General features: G+C 38.7%; 2 protein-coding genes across 4 annotated transcripts; one reads left to right on the top strand and one right to left on the bottom strand.

Moving 5' to 3' along the window:
- Positions 1-29: 29 nt before the first annotated feature.
- Positions 30-21,343, bottom strand: slka (STE20-like kinase a). Of its 3 annotated transcripts, none has more exons than XM_056761408.1 (19): positions 20,451-21,343; positions 17,344-17,508; positions 15,916-15,964; positions 14,065-14,214; positions 13,467-13,539; positions 13,151-13,345; positions 12,751-12,832; positions 12,511-12,654; positions 10,366-11,391; positions 10,162-10,292; positions 9,924-10,047; positions 9,350-9,529; positions 5,875-5,967; positions 3,969-4,098; positions 3,045-3,169; positions 2,226-2,414; positions 1,998-2,123; positions 1,772-1,885; positions 30-1,682 (listed from the first exon to the last, which is right to left on the bottom strand). In XM_056761408.1, exons 1-19 carry the CDS (start codon positions 20,598-20,600, stop codon positions 1,536-1,538), a joined length of 3,393 nt encoding a protein of 1,130 aa, XP_056617386.1. In that variant the 5' UTR covers positions 20,601-21,343; the 3' UTR covers positions 30-1,535. The 3 variants fall into 3 exon arrangements, with proteins under 3 accessions (XP_056617386.1, XP_056617387.1, XP_056617388.1); XM_056761409.1 differs by lacking the exon at positions 5,875-5,967 and adding an exon at positions 5,246-5,317; XM_056761410.1 differs by lacking the exon at positions 5,875-5,967.
- Positions 21,344-21,695: 352 nt separating this feature from the next.
- si:ch211-223p8.8 (dual specificity protein phosphatase 13A family protein) lies at positions 21,696-22,749 on the top strand. Its single transcript, XM_056761411.1, has 3 exons — positions 21,696-21,829; positions 21,907-22,124; positions 22,294-22,749. The coding sequence occupies exons 1-3, from the start codon at positions 21,696-21,698 to the stop codon at positions 22,482-22,484; spliced, it is 543 nt and encodes a 180-aa protein (XP_056617389.1). The 3' UTR covers positions 22,485-22,749.
- The last annotated feature ends 373 nt before the right edge of the window (positions 22,750-23,122 follow it).

The following is a 23,122-nucleotide window of genomic DNA, read 5'->3' as shown; positions in this document are numbered from 1 at the left end:
GTTACAAGTCCAAGAAAAACTTCAAGGAATCAAAATACAATGATAGTTTTATTTACAGCATTCTTACAGTATAACAATGGACACAAGCTTTTACATATAGAATCAAATTGACCTCAAAAATGCATCTGATATTCATCAAAGTGAATTTTCAGCAGTATGACACTAGGATGTACATACATTTAAACACTAAGCTCTGTTCGAAGAGCTCTGGTCAAATACAGCATGTAGGTTTTCACTCAGAATTAATGTATGAGCACAGCATGTGCCACCATGGATAAGATAACAAAAACATGATATGTGTCTGTCTTGCACAACATGTTATCAAAAACAGAGCTTGAATCAGGTAAAAAGTCCACAGCAACAGTGATAAATGTCCAAGACTTTTCATTAAAATGCTTTGCATACTGTTGAAGCTTGCATATGACAATTCAAAACAATGCTCTATATCTGATAATAAAAGAATGTGTCCTTCCAAAAAACTAAAATGAATAAAGACAATCAATGTAACATGCAATTTTATATTTACTTACCCTCTTGATGAAACATGAAATAAGCAACAATAAAAAAACCACATAAATAACCTTCTAATACCATTTATGAAAACATTCAAAAGCCAAGACTGCCTTATTCTCCTTCAAATATGTGAAATAATTGTGCTAAAAAAAAAAGAAAAACTGGGTGCTAAGGATGGGAAGTCACTTGCCAAAACAATGAGGAAAAACGACATCATCATATAAAATTTAAGGGCACTATTTCTTGTAATGTACTTAGAGATCACTGCATATGTTAAATTTGTTTTAAACCTGTGCAATAAAATCCTATTATAGATCCTTACAGTTTATATTACATTCCTTATGTGTATGGGCACTGCAAATGTCTTTTATCATAATGTATCAAGAGTAAATAAATTCCTAAGTTAAAAAAAAGAGTTTGTTTTAAAATGACCTTGCATCAAAATAAAAAAAGATCAATACGGCAAAATCGCAGTGAAAAAAACCCCCCACAACAAATAACATCTGATAACGACAGCATAAGAGCACTGATATGCTATTAAAGTTAGCTGTGCAACCTTTGTGCAACATTTTGAGAACAGAGCGCAATGGTAACCAGAGTCCTTCATTACGTTTTTTTTAAGTGACCTAACACAAACTCACCTATGTGACGTCATGCTTTTTATGGGCTTTGCACCATGTGACCCCAATTAAGGCTTATCTCTTCATGTATCCCAAAAAGATGATTTTGCCTGAGTGTATCCATTGTTAATTTGTGCCGATATCTCAAACATAAATCACCAGATGACCACAGACAAAAAACTAAAACATTAATCCATTGGATTCAATGTGGCAAAAAAGCACGTCAAGATAATGCATATATCTTGTCATTCACTGTTAAAATAAATCCTCCCTGTATTCTTCATAATACAGAATTGCATTTCAACACCATGCATATATTCTGATGTCATACCTTTCCTATGGTATTTGACCCCTTTACAAAAACAGCCTTTCGGTGCTTCAAACAAAGCTACAGCATGAAGGTTATGAGCCTGAGGACTGAATGCTTGGAATAGGGTAGAATTTGGAGACTCTGCTTTGGGCCGTTGGGTTGAGACATTCAGATTCTCCGCTCATCTTAAAGAATACTTCCTGTTCCTGCAGTTTGCGTGTGAACTCCTCCTCCAGAGCCTAAAAGAGACCAAAAGGGAATCATATATTCAGTATTCTTCACTCAAATGAAATTCCTGAAATCATAAATGTCCGTGATGACGCGATACCTTCTTCCTGGGCCGAAGCTTCTCCCTCCAGTCTTTCAACTCCTGACTGTGCTCCTCATCCAACTCCTTCAGCTTCTGAGTCTCATGTTCAATCAGCAGGTGGCACTTCTCATTCTGATGATAACAAGACAACCATGTGCACATTATGACCAGTAGAGGGCATCAGAGTTTATTAAACAGGCGGAACAGAAGTGAGTGTAAACAGAATCGAGTGTGTTTTCTGGACCTGCATCTGTTGAAGCTCTCTGATGTTGGAATCACACTGCAGCTGTAGGTCTCTCATCTGGTTCTCGTGTTTCTGATGCTGATGAAGTCTCTCGTTCTTCTGTCTCTTCTCCTCTTGAGCGGCAAACTGTTTGAAAACAAAACAGACAAAAGTCCATTGCTTTACAAAACACCAGATTCCTTTGATTTTGTCTCATTAAGTCTCTTTTAAACTGATCTGCAGTCTGACCTGTTTGATCTTTTCCCTGTCCTGCTCTGGTGTTCCTGTGCCAGTGATCCTCAAGCTCTTTTTAAACATCGCCATGCGGGTCTTTGCTTCGCCGCGCTGGATCTTTGGCAGGCGTGCCCTCTCCTGAGCCTGTCTGTTCTTCATTTCTTCTATCAGCCGCTGGTTAAAACCCTGCATCTGCTCCATTTCCTGATGATCAAAATAGATAGAAAAAACAGCACTAATCAGTCATTAAGTTCATACACACAGAATTTCATGAACCTGAATCAATTGAAACGGCCACGGAAAATTAAGAGACCATTTCAAATTCATTCATTTTATCAGTATTTCTAGATCTATTGTGGCCATTTCAGTCCAGTGTCGGTTGTATTTCAACAAAGTCAAACCTCAGGAGTGACATCCAACAGCAATGTGAAAGACTGACAACACACATAAGTTTACCTTGGTTTTATCACGGTTTTTCATATGAAATCATATCATTTCAGAACATTTCCTAAATACATGAGCAAATATTACTTTGATATTGCTTGAAAGAAAAGTATGAACTTGTTTCTTTGCAGTATTTGAGTATTTGACCTGTTTCTCCAGTTTTCAAGTTCTGCAAATAAATTCAAATTTGAAATTTGGTAGAAATATTGTTAGTAGTTCACGGAATGAAACAAAAAAACATAATTTTACCTAAACCCATATCTATAAATAGCTAATTCAGAAAAACCTACAATAATTTTTGAAGGGTTTGAAAATTGAATCTTCATATTCTATTAGTAAGTCATTTTCCATATTATACATTTGCAACTGCTTCATCTTTGTTTTTGTCACCTTGTCATGCCTCTTGAGAAGCTGATGTCTCTGCATGAAGTACTGGTCCTTCAGCTGCTGCTTCAGGAGCTGGTGTTTCTCCTGCAGGTGGCGCTCCTCCAGCTCCCACATGGCTGCCTCCCGAGCTACATGGTTATGAGCCACAGAAAAGAGAAAAACAAAAGATGACAAACTAGGCAGTGGTTTACCCAGGAAACCAGACCCCTTGACTGTGGGTTTAGAAATGTTTGCTGTTATTAGGTCAAATGTTTTCAATTCATGTCAGTTGACTTCAAAACTTGCTGTCTGTCTGGGATCTTCTCATCAAATGAGATCTGGGCTACACCTCAGGAGGCATTCGGCTGGTCTTTACAGGAACTTGAGGAATTTATAATTGGACCTCTGTCTGAAAATAACATGCCGTTTAATTCTGATGCAATGACTCAGGTACAGAGCTTAAAGGTATCAGTGATTAACAACTGGGTGCGCATACCACATGTGCACATAAACAGATTAGGCATTTAAGATCCAGTGTGTCATTTTTAGGAGTATCTATTGACATAAATGCAATATAATATACATAACAATGTCTTCTTGAGTGTATAAAGACCTAACATCATGAAGTGGTATGTTTTTATTACCTTAGAATGAGCTATTTCTATCTACATACACTGCGTGTCCCCTTGCATGGAATTCCCAATGTTGTTTCTACAGTAGCCCTAAATGGACAAACTGCTCTACAGAGGATGTTTCGTAAATACGTTATCTCCTTCAGCAAAGAACTGAAGAGGTGACAAGACCCTAGTCCTGTGTCAGCCACCGTAGTGCTTTGAAAGGGCGGGGGGAGTGGTTGCAACCTCACCGCTAGATGCTGCCAAGTTTCATACACTGGACCTTTAACTGTCAGGAGATACTGTATGTGCTTATCTGTGAATAGTGTCTGACCTCTCATGAGCTGCTGCTTGTGGTTGAGACAGTCTCTCTCTATAGTAGCGATCTCCAGTTTGTGCTGCTGGATGATCTTCTTCAGCGCTCCATCCAGCTCCTGCTGCTGCCTCTGAAGAAACTCTTGCTCCTTACACAGAGAATGACAGATGAAGAGAAAGGAAATAGGGTAGAGACAGAGACGGTATCAATAATTAGCATCTTTATCTGTAGGTGCTCCTGGAAACAGCTGTCACATGAGCATCACCACAGCACTGATACCACCACAGCATTGAGAGCCAAAATCACAAACGTAATCCAGTAAACAAAGATAAAACAGTCATATATCACAATTAATGGATAAAGATTGCACATGAACAGTAGATACTAGTGAAAAGATTAACAACGCATACAAAAGCTACAGTACGCGGTCTGTGACATTTCAGATTTGCTTAACAGGTCTAGATGCTCTAGTAAAGCCCAAACTGGGGTTTCTGCACTGAAAATGTAACTAAAACAATGTGTAAATGTGCAATTTTGACAGACTGTGTGTGGGCCTGCCTGAAGGTCATGCATCTAACTCAACCACAGCACCATAAGATAATCATACATAACGCATGTTTGAATAAATAAATAACTACACTGTCATAAAAATAATGAAATATCAAAAATCTTCCTAAAATCCTGAGCTGTGATCATCTCCTGTTGAACCTTCAATGGCACACAGAAAAAAAGCAGAACATGTGATGCACAGAAACTCGACCAAAGATTCATTTAGAGTATGAGAGACTGTGGAGAGATAGAAGAGATATCGAGACACTGCAGCAACACAGCGACAGCACTCCAAAACAACAGATCACCTTCCTGCCCGCATGTGCCTTCGACATCACAACCGAATCCCTTCAGCTACACTGTCATTCAGCTAACATATCATACAGATATGTGATCAATAAGGAGCAAGGATTCGAGGGAGGTTTACTAGTAACACCACAAAGTCTTCTATGGTGTATTTTCCCTGGCATCAAAGTATATAAACCGTTTGTCTTTTGCTAAACTATCAAATGCTTCTGGCACTCTATTATTTAAGAAAGTGTACCGGAAGTTAAGCGCAGTCAAAAACACGCGCATGCGCAGTAACGCTAGTTTACGTACATGCTTTGAAACCGCCTATAGACGGTCTCAAAACTAGCAGACAACTTCAATTTATGACTCATTATTGTGTGTGTGACTGTTCCAAATGTTGCGTGTCGAGCCGGCACATGTGAGAGGACTGAGTCACGAGGAGAGGGGAGACTTACATCCTGCATCTGAGCGTTGAACAGAGCACATGAAGACAACTGAAAAGACTGTATCATAACCTGGGCCACACCCTGTGGAGCAAAACACAGCCAACTCCACCACATCAGCAACAGTGGACACACACCAGCCACGCAAACCAGACACGTCACATACACTCTCTCCCCTTTCATTTCTCTTGCTGTTAGGTTTCCAGTCTCAGACACTTGTGATGGCGGAGACTAGCGTGCAGAGAAAAATCTGTTGTGCCCGTCTGATGAACAGAGACAAGAGAGATGGTTAAGCAGCAGGTGAGTCTGGGGGTCAGTAAGGGTCCGTCATCTGACATGCATGATGAGATGTAGCTGTCATCATTAGTCTGTTAGATTTCTCCATCACGACCGAGGCTCACCTTTTTTAATAGAAATTCCTGCGTTTCGCCAACTCAGCTTAGTCTATCTGGTATAATGAGCATGCAACGCTTGTAATCCCAAGGTTGTCAAATCCCAAGAAAGACATACTGACAAAATGCATCTGGACAGAATCTGGATTTTTGTCATTTCTTCAGTACTTCAAGTCCAGACGGCAGACAGAAAAGGTGGTTCAGGTTATTTGTTACTTATGTGTATGTTGTAGATGTTGACTAAATTACCTCTTCGTGTCGAATGACTGCTAGGTCTTCCTTTAAGCGTTTCAAGAGATCTTTTCTCATGTGTTTGGGGGAAAGTCCGACCTCTTGTTTGACCTAAAGTGTGAGCATGCAGACTGTTGGGAATGGAGGACTCACTTTCTCGGACGGATTATTGTACCCAAATCATTAGCTTGGAAGGCCATGCATATCTGACATAAAAGGTTAATGCACTATCATGATGATTGGTTTAGTGTGTGAAAGATAATCATCCCCAAACCACCGATTATTTCTGACTTGACCATGTAAGAGGTTAATATGGAACATTTCACAGCCCATGATCAGGTAATACATTAATAGTTAATCAGAAGCTAAAGAAGAACAGATCCCATTTTCACATTTAGAAAGACTAAAGAATGTGCCTTTAGGATGTGGCTAACGCCATTAAAAACTAATGCAAGTATAAAAAGATGCACACTTCTATATAGCTGACACTTGTTCTTTTTTAAGGGGAGCTAAAGTGTTGTCCCAGCAGGGGGTGGGACGTGTCACTCTGATGTCAAAGTGTCAGTCTGATCAACAAACACAGAGATGTTTGTTCAGGGGTACAAAACTGTTAGATTGACCCCTGTAACCCCTGACTCCACAATGTCAGTTACTGTCAAAGTGGGTCTGCTGATGAATTGCGAACAGTCGGACGATTTCACGATTTTTTCTTTTATCAATATTGAGCAAATACTGCATAAAATAAGTGTAAATTCATACTTAGCAATTTAATTCTATGTTTTTTCCATTTATTGAAAAATACTGTACTTTTTAAATTATTAATTGCTGTGCTTTCGAAGTTGTCAATCATTTTTTTATCGTATTTATTGGTTAGATATTTGCAAAACCCAGTGACAAACATAAAGTGTGACTTATAAAAATGATGAAAATCATGAAATATGGAGATACAAGGTTTCAGAAGTACAGCAGCGATATGTATTTTCATCTCTAACATTTGCCAAAGGCCACCCTGTAGACCTCTCTAGACAAAAACAGAAGTGTGCATCTTTTAATAGTTACCCCTCAACAATAATTTCACAAAATAAAAGTAAATGATAATAAATCAGTAGTACATAGAAACAGTGTTTCTATGAAATGAGAAGAACCCTTCACCACATCATTCATTACATCGCACTCACACAAGCGACACGATTAGTGACATTTAAAAAAACACATCTGTTAAAAATATCCATTCTATACGGTCTTATTTTATTAAACTAAATAACTACTGTCATCACTTAAAAAAAATAGTAGTCAAGATGCATTTAAACTGACAAAAAGAGAAAAAGAGGGAGAGAAAGCAAAATAATGCTTTAACTCCATTAAAGCATGTCCATGCAGATGACTTAAACCACAGAAATGAGTTTAGAGCTGAATAAAACAAATACCACAGAAAAAAACAAAACCACGCATAAAGGAAACCAAAGCTTGGTGTATGATCACATGCGAGATCATATCTTTGTGGCCAAATGTTGGCCTACCAACCAAACAGCATTAAAATAGGCTTTGTCCTTAATATCAGATTATTAGCAATGCATTATAAGTACTACTGCGCAAAAGAAGAATCAAGTACCTAGTAGGGATGGGCATTTTTCAATAATTTTTTATTCTAATATTTGAGCTCATAAATAACGAATATTCAAAAGAAGAATTGTCCAATAAGGGACTAATAAAAATTGTTACGAAACAGTTTTATATGTTCGAAAAAAACTTTCTGAAATCTGTACGATCGCTACGATACAAATGAAAAAAATATGGATTCACAGCTTTTGAGGATCTATATTGAATAAACCGCATTTAAAAAACGATTAATACATTTTTTTATTTTATCGCTCAGCCTAGGTTATCTTGTTTATTTTGTTTGACATGTTGCTCTTCTAACTCCCGGTAACAAAACCCAGATCTGACAAGAATATCTGGTTTAATTGTTTATAATGTTGATAATAAATAAAGTAAACAGGCTTGATACCTCCATGCAGACTGTTAAGCTCAACAAATATGGAGCCATTGTAGTGCTTGTTCCTTTGTTTATCGCATGACCGTCATCTGAGGAAGATATTTCCTGCTTATCAGCACCGAATACAAATATTGTTTTCTTTGTCTGTCTTGTTTAGCTTTGCATTGCATTTGCAATAAATAAAGTAGGCCTATTATTTCAATTAAGGTAAGGAATCACAGCATGTTTTAAAACAAACAAAAAAAGCATCCGTGAAAAGGCGACGACCCTGTTTGAACTCCTTAAAAGGAAAATTCTGTTTTTTGAGTATGGAAAAAGGAGGCAGTCATTTATGCTAAGGCCAAATTCATTATTGTGTGTGTGTAGTTAAATGTAAATTTTCATGTTTCAAGTTGTTGAAATTAGCATTACTTCATATATTTTTAACCAACAAATATGAATTTACAAAGAGCAACCATTCAAGTTTTGGTAATAAAGGAATTATTGTTAATCATTTAATATTATGTTGGTATTTATACACCTAATGTAAGTAATGTTAAAGAATTCTGTCGCTCACCAGTTTTGAAACATCTTAATATGGTGATGTGAGCCAAACATAACACGCATCCTGTGTGTAAACTTAATATTTGAATATTAAAATATTTAAAATAACTTGCGATATGAGTGAACGAAAATTTAGGAACACATACAAATGATTTATATATTTTCTGTATATTTTAACATTATTACAGATAAAGTGAAGAAGCGTTAAATAAGATGTGACAACTCTTCTGTAGCAGTAACGTAACCCTGTGGTGACAGTTTCAATTCTTATGAAAAATATGAATATTCGAATAGCATTTTTTATTTTCCTATTGTTATTGCGGATCGAATATTCTAACATTCATGCACATCCCTACCTAAAAGCAACCAAGAGCTGTGACAGATCCATGAAGCCATGCATGAAAGAAATCCTTCAATTCATATGAACACCAGCAGCAGAAACAGAGGAAATAAAAAGAGCCTTTATTGTCATCCAAAGCCAATGCTTAGCACCCTATTAACCGTTAAAGCCAGCTCTCATGCATTTTTGAGGCACAACTAATAGAATGGGGAAGAATGAGTTTTGTTAAGCAAACATAATGAGATGATGACAAAACTACTTGCGATTCAGAAGAAAAGCTGCTAACAGTCATTCGCTAGACAAAATCACAAATCACATAACCAAACCAAGGATGAAAGTAAGACAAAACTAAAGTAGCCCATCTGAAAGCGCACCAATTAGGGATGTCCTCGAATAATCCATAAGTCAAGTCATTTAATCAACTAACAAATCAAATAATCAATTATTCATTTTAGCGTTTTACTAAAACACAAATAATTTGCAAGCATACACATATTCTATCAACTTGACTGTAAAATTACTCGAATGCCCATGCCTAAAACCAATAAAGCGACAGGTCATGCCCCCATGATCGCATGCATTAACAAATGCATCTGACTCTCCACCTCTCTTACCTCTTTTTTGCGGTTCTTCAGCATGTTCTGGAACTTTGAGAGCTCCTTATCCTGCTCTCCTTTGATCCTCTTGGCCTCATCCCGCAGTCGGTTGGTGTGGTCCTGCTCCAGACGCTCTATGTTCTGTTTCTGAGTTTTCTCAAGGTTCTCCACTTCCTGGTCATACTGACGCTTTTTCCCCTTTATAGGAAAGACAGAGAATGAGAAATTTAAGGAATTTGAGCTGTGTGCTGCTGTCCCTGTGAGACATCATCGAGCTATTGAACCTGAGCTCACGCTACCCAAACAATCTACAGTAACATTGTGCCCTAACCAGATGCAAGATGTTTCCACATCAAGTTATTTTTCTTGTATGCACTGAAAACAAAATATGTGAAAAGCATGTTATGTTTTAATACTTTATAATACTTCACCAAAACATCATTACTAGCTCTTTGTTCAGATACTTCAACACATATCATGTGAACACAAAAACAGTTCTCTCAGTGTTAACATGCGACTCTAAAATGTATATAAACAAAATATTGGACTGTGTTAAATGTAAATGAATGTAGTGAAGTAAGCGTGTGCTAACAGTCATCTCCTGCTCGAAGCGTCTGAAGAGCTGCTCTTTCTGCTGCTGGAGTTTGTTGCTGAGCTGCTGTTGAGATCTCTGCTCTTCTTTCTGCAACAGTCTGAGCTCTCGAAGCTCCTGACGCCTGCAGCACAATATATGACAAAACATTACTTCTGAATAATTTATAAAGTCAATGACAAATCAGATACAGTGACCGGTTAGATCTGGGTTAGTGTTTGATTTCTTTATTTGCTACCTCAGAAATCTAAGTTCCTCGCTCTTGGTGTCATTGTCTGTGACGATCTTAGAAGTGGTGACGCTGACTTCCACCCCATCAACTACGAACTTGCGGGTCTTCTTCAGGGTCTTCTTTTGGCGCCTGGTGTCCTGTGAAAAAGAATGAAGATATTTAGTTTGAGAAACTTGATTTAGTGAGCAATGTTTAAGTTTTATTTGGTACCTGTAATGACATGGATCCCTCTTTGCTTTTGGAGAGGAAGCTGGAGATTGACAGGTTGATGTCGATGCTGTTAGTATCCGCAGCTGAACTGCTGCCCGAGTCAGAATCCTTCTCCTTTTCAACATCAGGATTAGCCACAGGGGCTGCTTTCAGGTCCCGCTGAGGTTGGGTCTCTGGTCTGTCTGCATTGGCTTCTTCTGTTGCCACGACCTCTTCTTCTTTTGCACCATTGATGAAAACACCAGGCCTTTCATTCACAGGGCTCTGGCCTATGACATCGGGTGGTATGTTTTGTGGTACAGGCTTAGCTTTCGTTTCGGAGGCATCTTCGGGTTCGGATCTCGCAGTCTTCTCTTCAGCAACATCTTGGGTTTTTGTTGCCTCCTGAGGAAGCTTCTCTTCCACGTCTCCTGTAGCAACATCTGGTGAGGTTACTGTTCTCTCTTCACCAACCAGTTGCTTTTTCTCTTCCTCAGTTTCTTCAGTGACGACTTGTTCAGAAACACTGTCAGGTTTGATCTGTTGTTCATCTCTTTCTAAAAGCAGGTCAATTTCTTCTGTAGCATCTGTGGTGATGTGTGTTTTGTGTTCCTCGATCTTCTGCATTCCTTCATTCTGTTCTTCTTTCTTCTCTTCTGGCTCTTGCGCCTTCACTTCTTTCTTCTCCTCCTCTCCAGTCTCCTCACTGACAATCTTTTGGAGGACAGTTTCAGCGTCATTTGTGGCTGGAGAGTTTAGCTGATCAGAAACCTCTTCTTCGTTGGGGACTGGTGTAGGTATGGTCTCCTCAACAGAGCGCGAGTCCTCTGTGCTGGTGTCTGATGCGCTTCCCCCGTTCATCTTCTCACCTTCAGCGAGCTCCGGCTCTCTCGCATCGGAGGTCTTGTCACTAGCTTTATCCTCTAAACTGTGTTTTCTCTCAGGTTCAACCTTCTCTGTGACCGACTCAAGAGTTGGTGTGTGCCTCTCATCCTCCGAGCTGCCAATGCTGGTGTCCGATAATGCACGTTTGTGTCCAGGCACCACCTTTTTTCAACAAAAAGAGATGGAGATCTTGATTAAACAGCCAAAGTACTTTCCAAGTGGATGTACATTTAGGTGCATAATTATTTGGACAGAGGCACATTTTTGGTTATTTTACCTGTGTATTAAAACGCACTCAAGTTACAGTTATATAATGAACATTATCTTAAAGTGTACAATCTCAGCTTTATTTCGAGATATTCACATCCAGATTAGCTGAAGGCTTTAGGAATTACAGCTCTTTAATATGTAGCTCCCCCCTTTTTCAAGAGACCAAATGTACTTGGACAGGCGAATCAAAAGCTGTTTTATACACAGGTACGGGCTTTTCATTAAAATCATTTCTTCCTAAATTAACCATGTTAAAGGTCTAGAGTTGATTCTACATGTGGTGTTTGCAATAGGAAGCTGTTGCTGTAAACCCACATCATGCGGTTCAGGGAGATTTCCATGCAAGTGAAACAGACCATAGTTAGATTTAAAAAACACAACAAATTCGTCGGAAAGATCCCAGGAACATTAAGAGTGGCCAAATCAACGTTCTGAGATGAAAATAAACACTTGCCATAATTCATAATCTAAGTATAACTTGAATACATTGTAGAACACGGCTTAAAAGTGATGTATGTCAATGTATGTCAATTATGTTGCAAGGATTATAACGGTCAAGGAAAACAGAAAAACCATCCTGACCTGTAACTATTTTACGAGGTGACTAATTTCCATGAATTCATACCTTGTGAATCGTACAATAACATACGATTACTGGAAAAAAGCAATACTGAAGCTCACCCCTTACCCTCCCATCAGTGGCGCGAAAGCAAATGGTACAATAATGTACGTAGGGATCAAACAAATGAATACAAATTAAACTAAATTACCCACAGTATAAAAAAAGTTTCCTTTTTGCCGTGAGGTAGTGTTGGAACAACCTAGTAATCAATTTAAGAATTATATTCTTTTGAACTTGTATAAGTATTCATATATTTTACTTTGTATTGTGAATGTATTGTCAGTTTACATATTTTATTATTTGACGAATAATTTATTTATTTATGATTCCCCAGATGTGTTAATACACACTGTTATCCTGAACTGAAAGTTGTCAAAAACACTTTATACCGGCTGTGCTTCAGGCTCTTCTTCCTCCTCTTCCTCTTCCTCTTTCTCTTTCCCCTCCTCAATCTCCTCAAGCACTTCCGCTTTGGCCTCGGCGATCAGATCCCGCACTGGTTTGTTATCCACGACACTCGTAACAAATGGATGCTAAAACCACATTAAGATTATTACCGTCTGCTCACCTCAAGCAGGATTATTTTTTCGTATATCAAGACACCATTGCATCGGTAAATACAGCCCTACCAGTAGAAGCTGATCAGCATTCCACCTGTTGTCTATATTCTTATCCAGAGCCTTCCTCAGAAAATCACTGAACTCTGGAGACCTGTTTAACACAAGGGAAAACACTTTATTTTGGGTCTTATGGTAAGTACTGCGCAACAGGTTGTGAACTTCAAGGCTGGTGGGCGACTGCTTATGTGATTCATCAACTCTTTAGCCTGCGGTCTAGATTTATCCTCCTTCAGTTGAGAGCTGATTTATCGCAAATCAAAATATCATTTTAAACCATGCCTGACATGCACACAATGCTAACTCCTGTCAGGGCTGCTGGGTTAATAATGCTTTTCATACGCTGGCTCAATAATGCTAATCGTTTTATGATTCAATAATGACATGCGGCAGTGTGATTCAGAGCTCTCACCAGCGTGATGGAGAGGCAAGTGTGGGGGGATCAGACTTTGCTATTTTTAGCAGGACTCTCATTGGGTTCATCTCATGGTTGGGCGGCTCGATCTGCGCCAGCTCGATCAGTGTGATCCCAAGTGACCAGATGTCTGCTTTGTAGTCATACGGTCTGTCCTTTGACGTCTCGCACATTACCACTTCGGGTGCCATCCTTTCATTTAAATGAAAAGAAAGGACAGGGCTTTAGACACATACACTATGATGCTCAGCATTCGTTGTTCTGTTTTACATTGTGGTCAATCTCATGACTCCTGATCAATTAAGCGACTAACCAGTATGGCGTTCCAATGAAAGAGTCTCTTCTCTGTAGGGTCTTTGTGTTCTTCGCAGACACTCCAAAGTCAGCTGAAAGGACAAAATTATCAAGTTTAGAGACAACTGGTTAGAAGCAATATGAAATAAAGGAGAACGGTTAGTTTTTTTAATAGAACCTAAAAAAACCTATTTAGTAGCAAACTAGCATGTAACTAGGGATGTGTAACAGGTCTCAAGACAGAAAGCATTCAGACAGCAGTCTGATTCAAACAATATTCTTTTGTTCCTATAATTACCACATTCATAAATACTGTATCTACATACTATTCCTAGATCAACTATGTTTTGCTAATATCAGTAAGTGAATGATCATGACAGAAAGACAGTAGACTACTGTACTGTATTTTAACTGTGAGCAGCATGCAGCTGAAGAAGTTTAACCAGAAGAAATGATTTATGGGCTAGAATATATCGGCCTAAATTGTATTATCGGCCGATACCGACAACATAAACAATGACCATTTATCGGCAGATACCGATAATGTAGATAATTTATTGTGCATCCCTACATGTAACCCATGTCAGTATTTAAGTGGAGTTCATGAAAGGCATTACCCAATTTGACGTCCCCGTCTCCAGTAAAGAGGATATTTCCAGCCTTTAGGTCCCTGTGAATAACCTTATTCTCATGGAGGTAGGTCAACGCCTCCAGCGTCTGTTTACACACAACCCGGATCTGAGGTTCTGTTAGCGCCCGCTCCAGCTCTGCACATAACCACACACAGAAGTGAAAAGTACTCAGATTTATTTAGATGGACAGTATCAAAGTAAGAACAAAAGCCACACATTTCGCTTTACGACTCAAATATTATCACATTTTAATTTGCTTTGATGTGTATTCAGGAACTAGACACATAATCTATGTTGTAATGCCCAGTAACATGATCAAACAGTGACTAGGCTGCCATTTATTTTAACAGACCCGTCTGCTGTTGTTTTTGGCTAGGTGGAGCAGACCGCTCCCTTGTGACTGAAGCAATGTGATCAGACCTTTACTGGAGCAGAGCTTCACAAAACAGAAAGAAAAGGGAGGGAGTCATAACAGCACAAACAGTGAGTCAACAAAAGCACTTCCATCATGACACCTCCTCACCCCTAACACCTCCCACCAGCAACACCGCACTTAGAGGCTAAATCTAGATACGGACATAGCTTCATTACAGCAAAATAAACACAACAAAAAGGATTTCTTTTATAAAATGCAACTGGAAATTACTTTTTCGCATTACATCAAGATCTAATCTGATTTGATGACTTTATGCAACTTCCAGGAATTCAGAACCAAAGCCGCTTTTTCAAGGTACAGGGTAGTTAAGAAACAGACTGCTAGGTTGGATAGCTACATGCTTACTCCCTCAATCGACAGTGGCACAGGAGGGAATGTGGTGACATGCCAGCGTGCATGCTTGAAACCAGAAATGGTGGACATGCTGGTTTTCGTAGCCAAAAACCTTTAAACATTTCAAAAAGCTAGTTTCTGGTATTTCAACCTGTTTTTGGTTTTGATGGTTTGATTAACCACACACATTTATTTTTCCTTATGTCTGTTTTAGAGACATTTTGTTACAATTAACTTTATATGTTTTTGAGAGATATTATTTAGTATGTTGGTTCCAGAGGATCATTGTTACACTTTTATTTGGCCCACTGTCTGTTATATAAACATTTTGCTTAACTTGGTTTTTACTTGTCTTATGTCTGTTCTAGACATAATACAGCTTTTTATGCTTCTTTTCTAAACATGTTTTAATAAACACTGCATGCATTTATAAAATCAACAGTTTCCCTGTTCGTTTGTGTAAGGAAATAAACTGTTAAAAAATTTGACTGAAAATCGAAATTAAAATCAAAATCCCCAAATTGATTTAAAAATCAAGATTCTTTTTTTTGGTCCATATCGCACAGCCCTAGATTAGAAGAACGTAGCAGTAAATAAAATATTATCATACAGAATTCTATATTGTTCTTTTTTCTGAACTTTTTGTAAAAAAAATTGGTTGGGCAGAAGTGTACATGCATACATATTTTCTACTGTTGTCCTCCTCAACGGGACCTAAAAACAGAACTGATCAAAATTGGTCGCTTTACATATCAGTCACACAATCTCTTCCTGTGTAAGCGAGCAGCTATTGGCCAGAATAAGATCACTTGTGGACCACACATTATGCTGTCTGGCCTGGATACGTAACACTAGGCACATTTCAGCGCGTCCAACTAACATAGAAAAAGGCTGAGTAGCCTTAAAAAGAGCCTAACCACTGCTTGAAATCTGACTTTGATAATTATATGCTTGGTCCAGTCCACTACCAAAAATGAGCACAGCGTGCCAATCTGAACAAAATAAACATCATTTCACAGAGCGCACAGCAGAGATGACTCAGACTACCACAAGGAAACTACACTTACCTAACATAACAGCATCCACCGCCCCTCCAGCACAAAACTCAATGAGAATCTAAAGAAGAGACGGAGAGAAAGTCAAGAAGATTAATCAACTAATATGTTTTTGACACTGATGCAACAATTGCGCAAAGTAGTCTTTTAGCTCTCTGTTACAAGCACATGTTATGGGTGTCTTCTGCCATTTACTGTTTTCAAATGGCTAATAACTTCCTGGACAACCCTGTTAAGTGGTCTTTGTAAATAAATGCCACTCTCAGATTTCCTTACACCGAAGATAAGATACATTTTGTGAAATTGCTAACATGATTACTAATTTCATTAGGTTACTCAAGCATTCACTTATATGTCCGCATATAGAAAAATGGTAACCAACAGCAATGCGGTCATCTATGAAACCTAACACGAAAATGATAAAAGCTTTATGTAAGTGAACACCATCATATTACACGGACCAGAGCAGCTGGTCACTAATATATCGCCAAAGGTAACAGGTGTGGCAGCAAAATCAATACAAACCTTATAACATGCTCTTACCAATAAGAGCATAGAAAGACAGAGAGAGCGCGAGAGAGAGAGGAAGAGAGAGAATGGGCAAAAACAATGTGACATAAAAGAACAGTTTTACGGTCAGACAAACTTTTCTAGAGCTTCCATACGCTGTTACCACCATGAAAAGTTAATTGTATCTGAATAAACTATGAACACAGACAGAAGGCTGATGAATTACATAACATCAAGTGACAAACAATCGACTGAAAAGCAGATTTCAGGCTCTTTCTATCAATATTTTACACAGCCTTGACACTGACGGTAGCAACCATATTTCTAACTATGAAGAAACAGGGCAAAGCCTGTAGGAGCTGTGCATGAATGTCTTTCTATTAGCGGCCGTGCAGAGTGGACTGGACTCGCATCTAATTAATTAATGAGCACTTTCTCTGGTCATTTGAAATAGGCCATTATCCTTCAATACATGCCCACCGCAAAGGAGGGGGAGGTTATATGAAACCATTCCACCATAAGTATCCCAGGAGCGCCATGGAAGAAAAACAGGACCCACAGACAGACATTATACAGCAGAGAGAAGAAAACTGAGACGGCTTATTGTAAACTAATATAAAGCTGTCAAGCCTTCATTGTCGTCCTTCAGTATCAAATTATAAAAAATGAAATGAGTAGGATCACAAACTGTTCAAGAAATCTTGAAACAACACATTACAGAACACATGTCGAGTGGAATTTGATTTTACCCATCATCCGGGATTTGACTGGCTCCAATCCTATAAAGCAATGGTGCAACTGTTTATATGCTCAACCCACTTTGTGCTCGATAACATCAAGCAACAAAACAGTCAAAAAAGTAAATAAACAAGGCGATATAGCCCTGTGTCTGGTTGAAGAATCAAGCCTTCCCTTTAAAGAATCACTCACCCATAGTTTGCTCTCGTAATAAAAGGCATCCAGCAGTTTGACTATGTTGTGATGGTCACAGGAAGCGAGGATGTCAATCTCTACCATGTAATCCTCCAGCTCTTCTTCTGTTTTGGTATCGATCACTTTCGCTGCAGCCAAGATCCCAGTCTGCTTGTTCTGCGCCTGTGATAAAAGCAACCAGTGGGAAAACTTCAACAGGTAGTAAAAGCACAAAAAAGCTTAGAAGATGCTGTATAGCCAAAAACTGCAATCTGTTCACAGTAAATGAGTATTTCACTTTGAAAGTCCCCATCTGCCTTCCATATTAGGAATAAAAATGACTATAGAAGTCAATGGGATCTTATTTTGAAATAAACCCTTTAATGCATCTGGAACATCATTATTCTTATGATGATAATGTTTTAGACTTCAGCATGTCATTCTTATTTCAAGGCCTTATGCCATAATAAACTTCAATAACATGATAGAAAACCTGTCTCAGAGGGGTCATTTGACTAGCTAAAACAAATATTATTGTTTGCTTTATATGTAATACAATGTGTATACACGATTTAAGGTTAAAAAACGCTGTATTTTCCACATACGGTGCATGTTTGTATCTCCAATTTGCTCCGCCTCTCTAAACGCGCTGATATTTTACAAAGCTCATCGCTCTGAAAAGCGAGGTGTGCTATGATTGGCCAGGTCACTAGTGCGTAGTAATTGGTCGAATACTGCACGGAAATGTAACGCCTCTTACCATATTCGGAACATCAGGCTGCGCCGGCGACGCAATGAGATTTACAAGACTGCCCACCTTACTTGCGTTTAAATTTGGGCGGTCTTAGACCAATCATACAACAAAGTGACATACATGCGTGGGGGTGTGGTTACATGAGGCGTTTCAGGCAGGTCTGGGTTCCGGTCGCTTTTAGATGGAATGCATCTTTGTTTCCGACACTTGCAATTTTGCATGTCTAAAACATGCATGGGCAACTTATAACACACCAAAGACACAGAAAAACACGTATTTCTGCCATATGACCCCTTTAATGTGGTTTGTGAACACATCCCATAATTTAATTCCAAATGGCTGTGAAAAGAAAAACATTACTGAACGTGGCAAGATTAGTCTATTGATCTACTTTATCACAAAACCACTTATTTCCAACTTTACTCCAATGGGACGGATATGCTAGCCTTGCTTACTAGCTTATTGAATAAGTAACAGGCCCACACATAAGGTTAGTATAACTATTACGAAACTGTGGAACAATGAAAACCATTGACATGTTCCTCTATCTATGATGAAACATTCAAAAGTACCAAAAATCAAATCATCTTTCTAATGCCCCTCCCTGTAATTCACAAATGACACACATCAGCAACTAAAAAAACATAAGCAGAAGAAAAAGGCGGAAGCAGGGCAAGGTTACCTCATAAGAGGCGTGCCAGAGGCTGTTTAAGGAAACTAATATCTCCATGAGGTTATGAGGTCATTCCTATGTGCTACAATGCAAAACTAATTCATCTCCTGTTGCTGTTAACAAGTGTTTAGGTTGTCTTAAGGGAAAGTGACTAAATAGGGTGTAACACATCATTCCATTCTTAACTTCATTATCTCTGACATGGAACACGGTTTCTATTTTGGAATCAGCTTTTGACTGTAAACAGTCACTCGGAAACATAGAGGTGTGTCAGAGATGGTGAAGTATACCATGAAATGGGTAAAATTGTGTACAACCACGTTCATAACAACAAGTAAATAGAAAGGAAACGCATATGCATTTCTGAAACAATCACGCTTACAGAAAAATGGTTCATTCGAGCTTCATTATTGTTCCAAGACCAAGTGAGCCTGAGCAGAAGGGTGGGTCACGCTTCATAAGCATGTGGAAAAGCAAACAACTGCCTTAAGATTGTATTGTATTTGCAGTGATAAGAATACACAATAACGTGTCAAAAGCTGTCTCATTGTTCAAACAAAGACAACAAGCCTGATCTATGGGTTTGATTTGGTTTAATTCACAGGATTTATTTTAGAGGAAGGAAATATAACACACTGGCTAACCAAATGCAGGTGAATGACAACTTTCATTTTAACCTCAAGCTTTAACATCACTGGTTGCTGTCAGATTGATCATGGCTGTCAGCCCTGAAGCAGGAAGGCCCTGATGATTCATGCACTGTGCTTCAACTCTGCCACACCTCTGCATGAGGTGTCACACACATTTACACACAGGGGTACTTCCTCATTTTACAATGTCGTACAACCACATAACATAAATCCTTATTCAGCATAAGTAAAGATTAGATAGCTGTTTACAAACAACACGTACATTTAGTGGCTGGTTTTGTGCGACTACCTATAACCTTAAGTCTAATGTGCCTGCATAAAAGTGCACATCAAATCATTCCACTACATGATTCTGCATGGTGTTTGTACAATACTTTTTTATTATGTTTACACACCCAACTGGTAATGTCAAATACACAATGCGTTCCTTCAATGTGAGCAATAGGGAAACATTCTCCAACAGAGTCTGAAGCAGGCAGGGCAGGACAGGAATGGTGGCAATTGTGCGAAATACAACAAGTACAACTTGTATCACTCGGTATTTGAGAATATAGTCGAAAAAAAAATGTATTTTTAATTTAGTCTGAAATGGTAAATTGAAGAAATTATGTCATCTTCAGTTTGGCTTAATTCTCCAGCTTTTTTTTTCTACCAACCTCGCAAACAATACCATGTTAAATAAGTGTAGGTTAGGTTAGGTTGTTGACAATGAAGAGTAACACCATGTTACCGCAGTAACTGGAGCACCTTTGGTATTTTGGAGGAAACTGAGGTTACCATGGCAATTTGCCCATGTACGGTCTATTAGTCATCATTCCTAGGAATAGAATGTCCTCTTAAACTCAAATAACTTTTCACAACACACTTATAAGGTGAAAACAACTGCTTTACAGCACATAAAAATCACTGGATTCAATAACATGTATTCAAGAGTGTCAGTCACCACAACCTCACGTTGCATTGAACCATAACATAAGAGGGGATGTACACACTAACTAAAGATTATACGGTATAGGGCATACATTTTCCACTCTTTGATCAAATTTACCTTGTACACTTTCCCAAAGGCTCCATCTCCGAGTTCTCCCACGATCTCCCACACCTCTTCAGGATTGCAGTCTCTGTGAACGTGCTCATACTGTTTCTTCTTCTTCTCCGTGCCCAGCTTAAATATCTTCCGAAAATTGAAAAAGGACATCTTCTAAACGCACTCTATCAATTTATCAACGCGAATTCCTAACTGCCACACCATTAACTGTGAATACGGTAATAAACAACTCGGTGAACTAAAACCTTGGAGGAATGGCTAATAGCTAGCGGTGGATTATGAATCCCCAGCTAACGTTAACTCACTTAACTCTACAGTTACAGGCAAATTAACCGCCAGTTATGGCGAAAGTAACGTTATCAGTGTCCCGAAAAGTGGAAAACGTCAGCCTTTATGTGACATTTAGCTCCTCCATAGCTGTACGTTAAGAAAACAATCCTTCAGGCGACTCCTTCCACCGTACACGGATGGAAAAGTAACTGTCCACTTCCTCGGCTAGCTTCACCACGGCTACATGTGTGTGACCCTCTTCATTTAGCTCTTCTCTCTAAATAAATATCACGTCGCATCTACACAAACCTCGCGAATTAAAACAAGTAGTTTAAATAACTACAGTACAATAAAACCCTTGAAAGCGAATGCGGATAAGAAGCTAGCACAAGGTGAAACGCGGAACGGATGCTGATGAGCAAACTCTTGCTTGCTTTTGAGCTTAGTCTACACCTCAGAGAGGGGGTGTGTGTTTCAGCTGGGCCAACCGCGAGCGTTTCAATGAGACCGATAAAAACATCAACAGGTCGGATCACAAAAACTGCGAAGTTGGGGTCTCTCGTGACTCCAACTTCTCGAGGTGGTTGCAGAAGGAATCAAAGCGCGTACGTGTGGGGAGGGAAAGCGCGTGCCCGGTGGTGGAAGTACCCGCGCGTGCGCAGTTAGTTCTGGAGTGGAACTGACAGCCAAGTACACGGTGAGAAGCATTACTGGAACCTACTATTTCCAGCCATCCATAAAAATGTAAATGTTAGAGTAGCCAAACCTTAAAAAAGGACTAAGTGCTCATATTCTGCTTTATAAAAATGCAACATTTGATCTTACTATGATTCATGACGTGAATAAGTAAGATATAGCCTGGCATCTAGTGGGACAATTGAGTTATTGCAGAAGTTTGACAGCTGGATATGTCACTCATGTACTTAAGAAGGGCTGGTACAGTTTTAGATAGAACAGATTGTGTAATCCATGAAAATGGAGGGTGTAGATCCTGATGTAGTTGACATATTATATAAAACTTTTGAAGAGTTGGAGGATATATTGCATGGGGGTCAGTTGTCCTGTAACCATGTTGATGAAGTGTGGCCTAATTTGTTTCTAGGGGACATGTAAGTGCAATTCTGTGTGACTTTTATCGTGCATTGATTAAAGGGAGACGTGACCATTTATTTCGTTGTTTAAACAGGCACATGTCTCATGATAGGTATGGCCTATGGAGACTCGGTATCACTCATGTTTTAAATGCTGCACATGGTAAAATGTGTTGCAAAGGACGTGATGACTTTTATGGGACAACGGTGAAGTACTACGGTGTGCCAGCCAATGACCCGCCTACATTTGATATTTCACCATTTTTCTACCCATCAGCACACTACATACATGAAGCTCTCAGCACAACTGGAGGTATATGTATAATAAAACATGATTATTAATGAATACATCTCGATTTAAATTTGAACGGGTTAATTTATCAATTGCTTGGATGTTCTATTGTCTTGGATATTAGATGTGGTTTACATAGTTATAAATATTTGAATAAATATTCATTGCTTCAAATATCTTTTCCCACCAGCTAAAGTGTTTGTTCATTGTGCCATGGGATTGAGTCGTTCAGCTGCTCTGGTCTTAGCTTATTTAATGATACATTGCAATTATTCTCTGGTGGATGCAATCCTGAAAGTGAAAGAGAAAAGATGGATTTTTCCGAACCGAGGATTTCTGAAGCAGTTGATAACACTTAACAACGAATTATACTGCAAGTAGAGTCAAAGTAACTTGCCTCTGTTAAAACATGACTAAATAGATCATTATTCAACCATTATCAAATGATCATTTAAAATGTCATTTAAAATCATTTATCATTAAAACATGTTATAAACAAACATTTAATCAACTTCCCAATAACAATGTCCATTATCATTAATGACATAATCTTTATATTATCAGTCATCATAGGCTGATATCTCTGTCTTCTGCTAAATGAAGGCTATTTGAAAATAATAACGAGAATCCCACTGCACTCATTGTATAAATGTCACTAAAATTCTGAAATTAAATAAGGTGCTTCAAACTATGCAGATGTCATTAAACTAAGCTGATGAATAGCAAACGTTGTTTCTTCTTTCTTCAGTGCGTACAATAGCCCAAAGAGGCATGTTTACCCAACATAATGTCATTCTTTGTCCCATCCTCTCGTCATCGAATGAATCATCTCCAAGGGTCACATGTAGAACAGACCACGATGTTCTTTAATTAAAATAGAATTAACGCCCAGAATGACTCTTGACAAGGCTATTATAAATTTGGACGAGGATTAGAGGCCATTGGTTGTTTCCACGGGAGTGGGGTATACAATAATAATATATTACATAAATACATAACTATTCACTATGTATTTTGAA

This window comes from Triplophysa dalaica, chromosome 11 (genome assembly GCF_015846415.1).
Source record: "Triplophysa dalaica isolate WHDGS20190420 chromosome 11, ASM1584641v1, whole genome shotgun sequence".
NCBI classification, from domain to species: Eukaryota; Metazoa; Chordata; class Actinopteri; order Cypriniformes; family Nemacheilidae; genus Triplophysa; species Triplophysa dalaica.
Note: the sequence above shows the minus strand (reverse complement) of the source record. Positions and strands in the feature narration are given on the sequence as shown.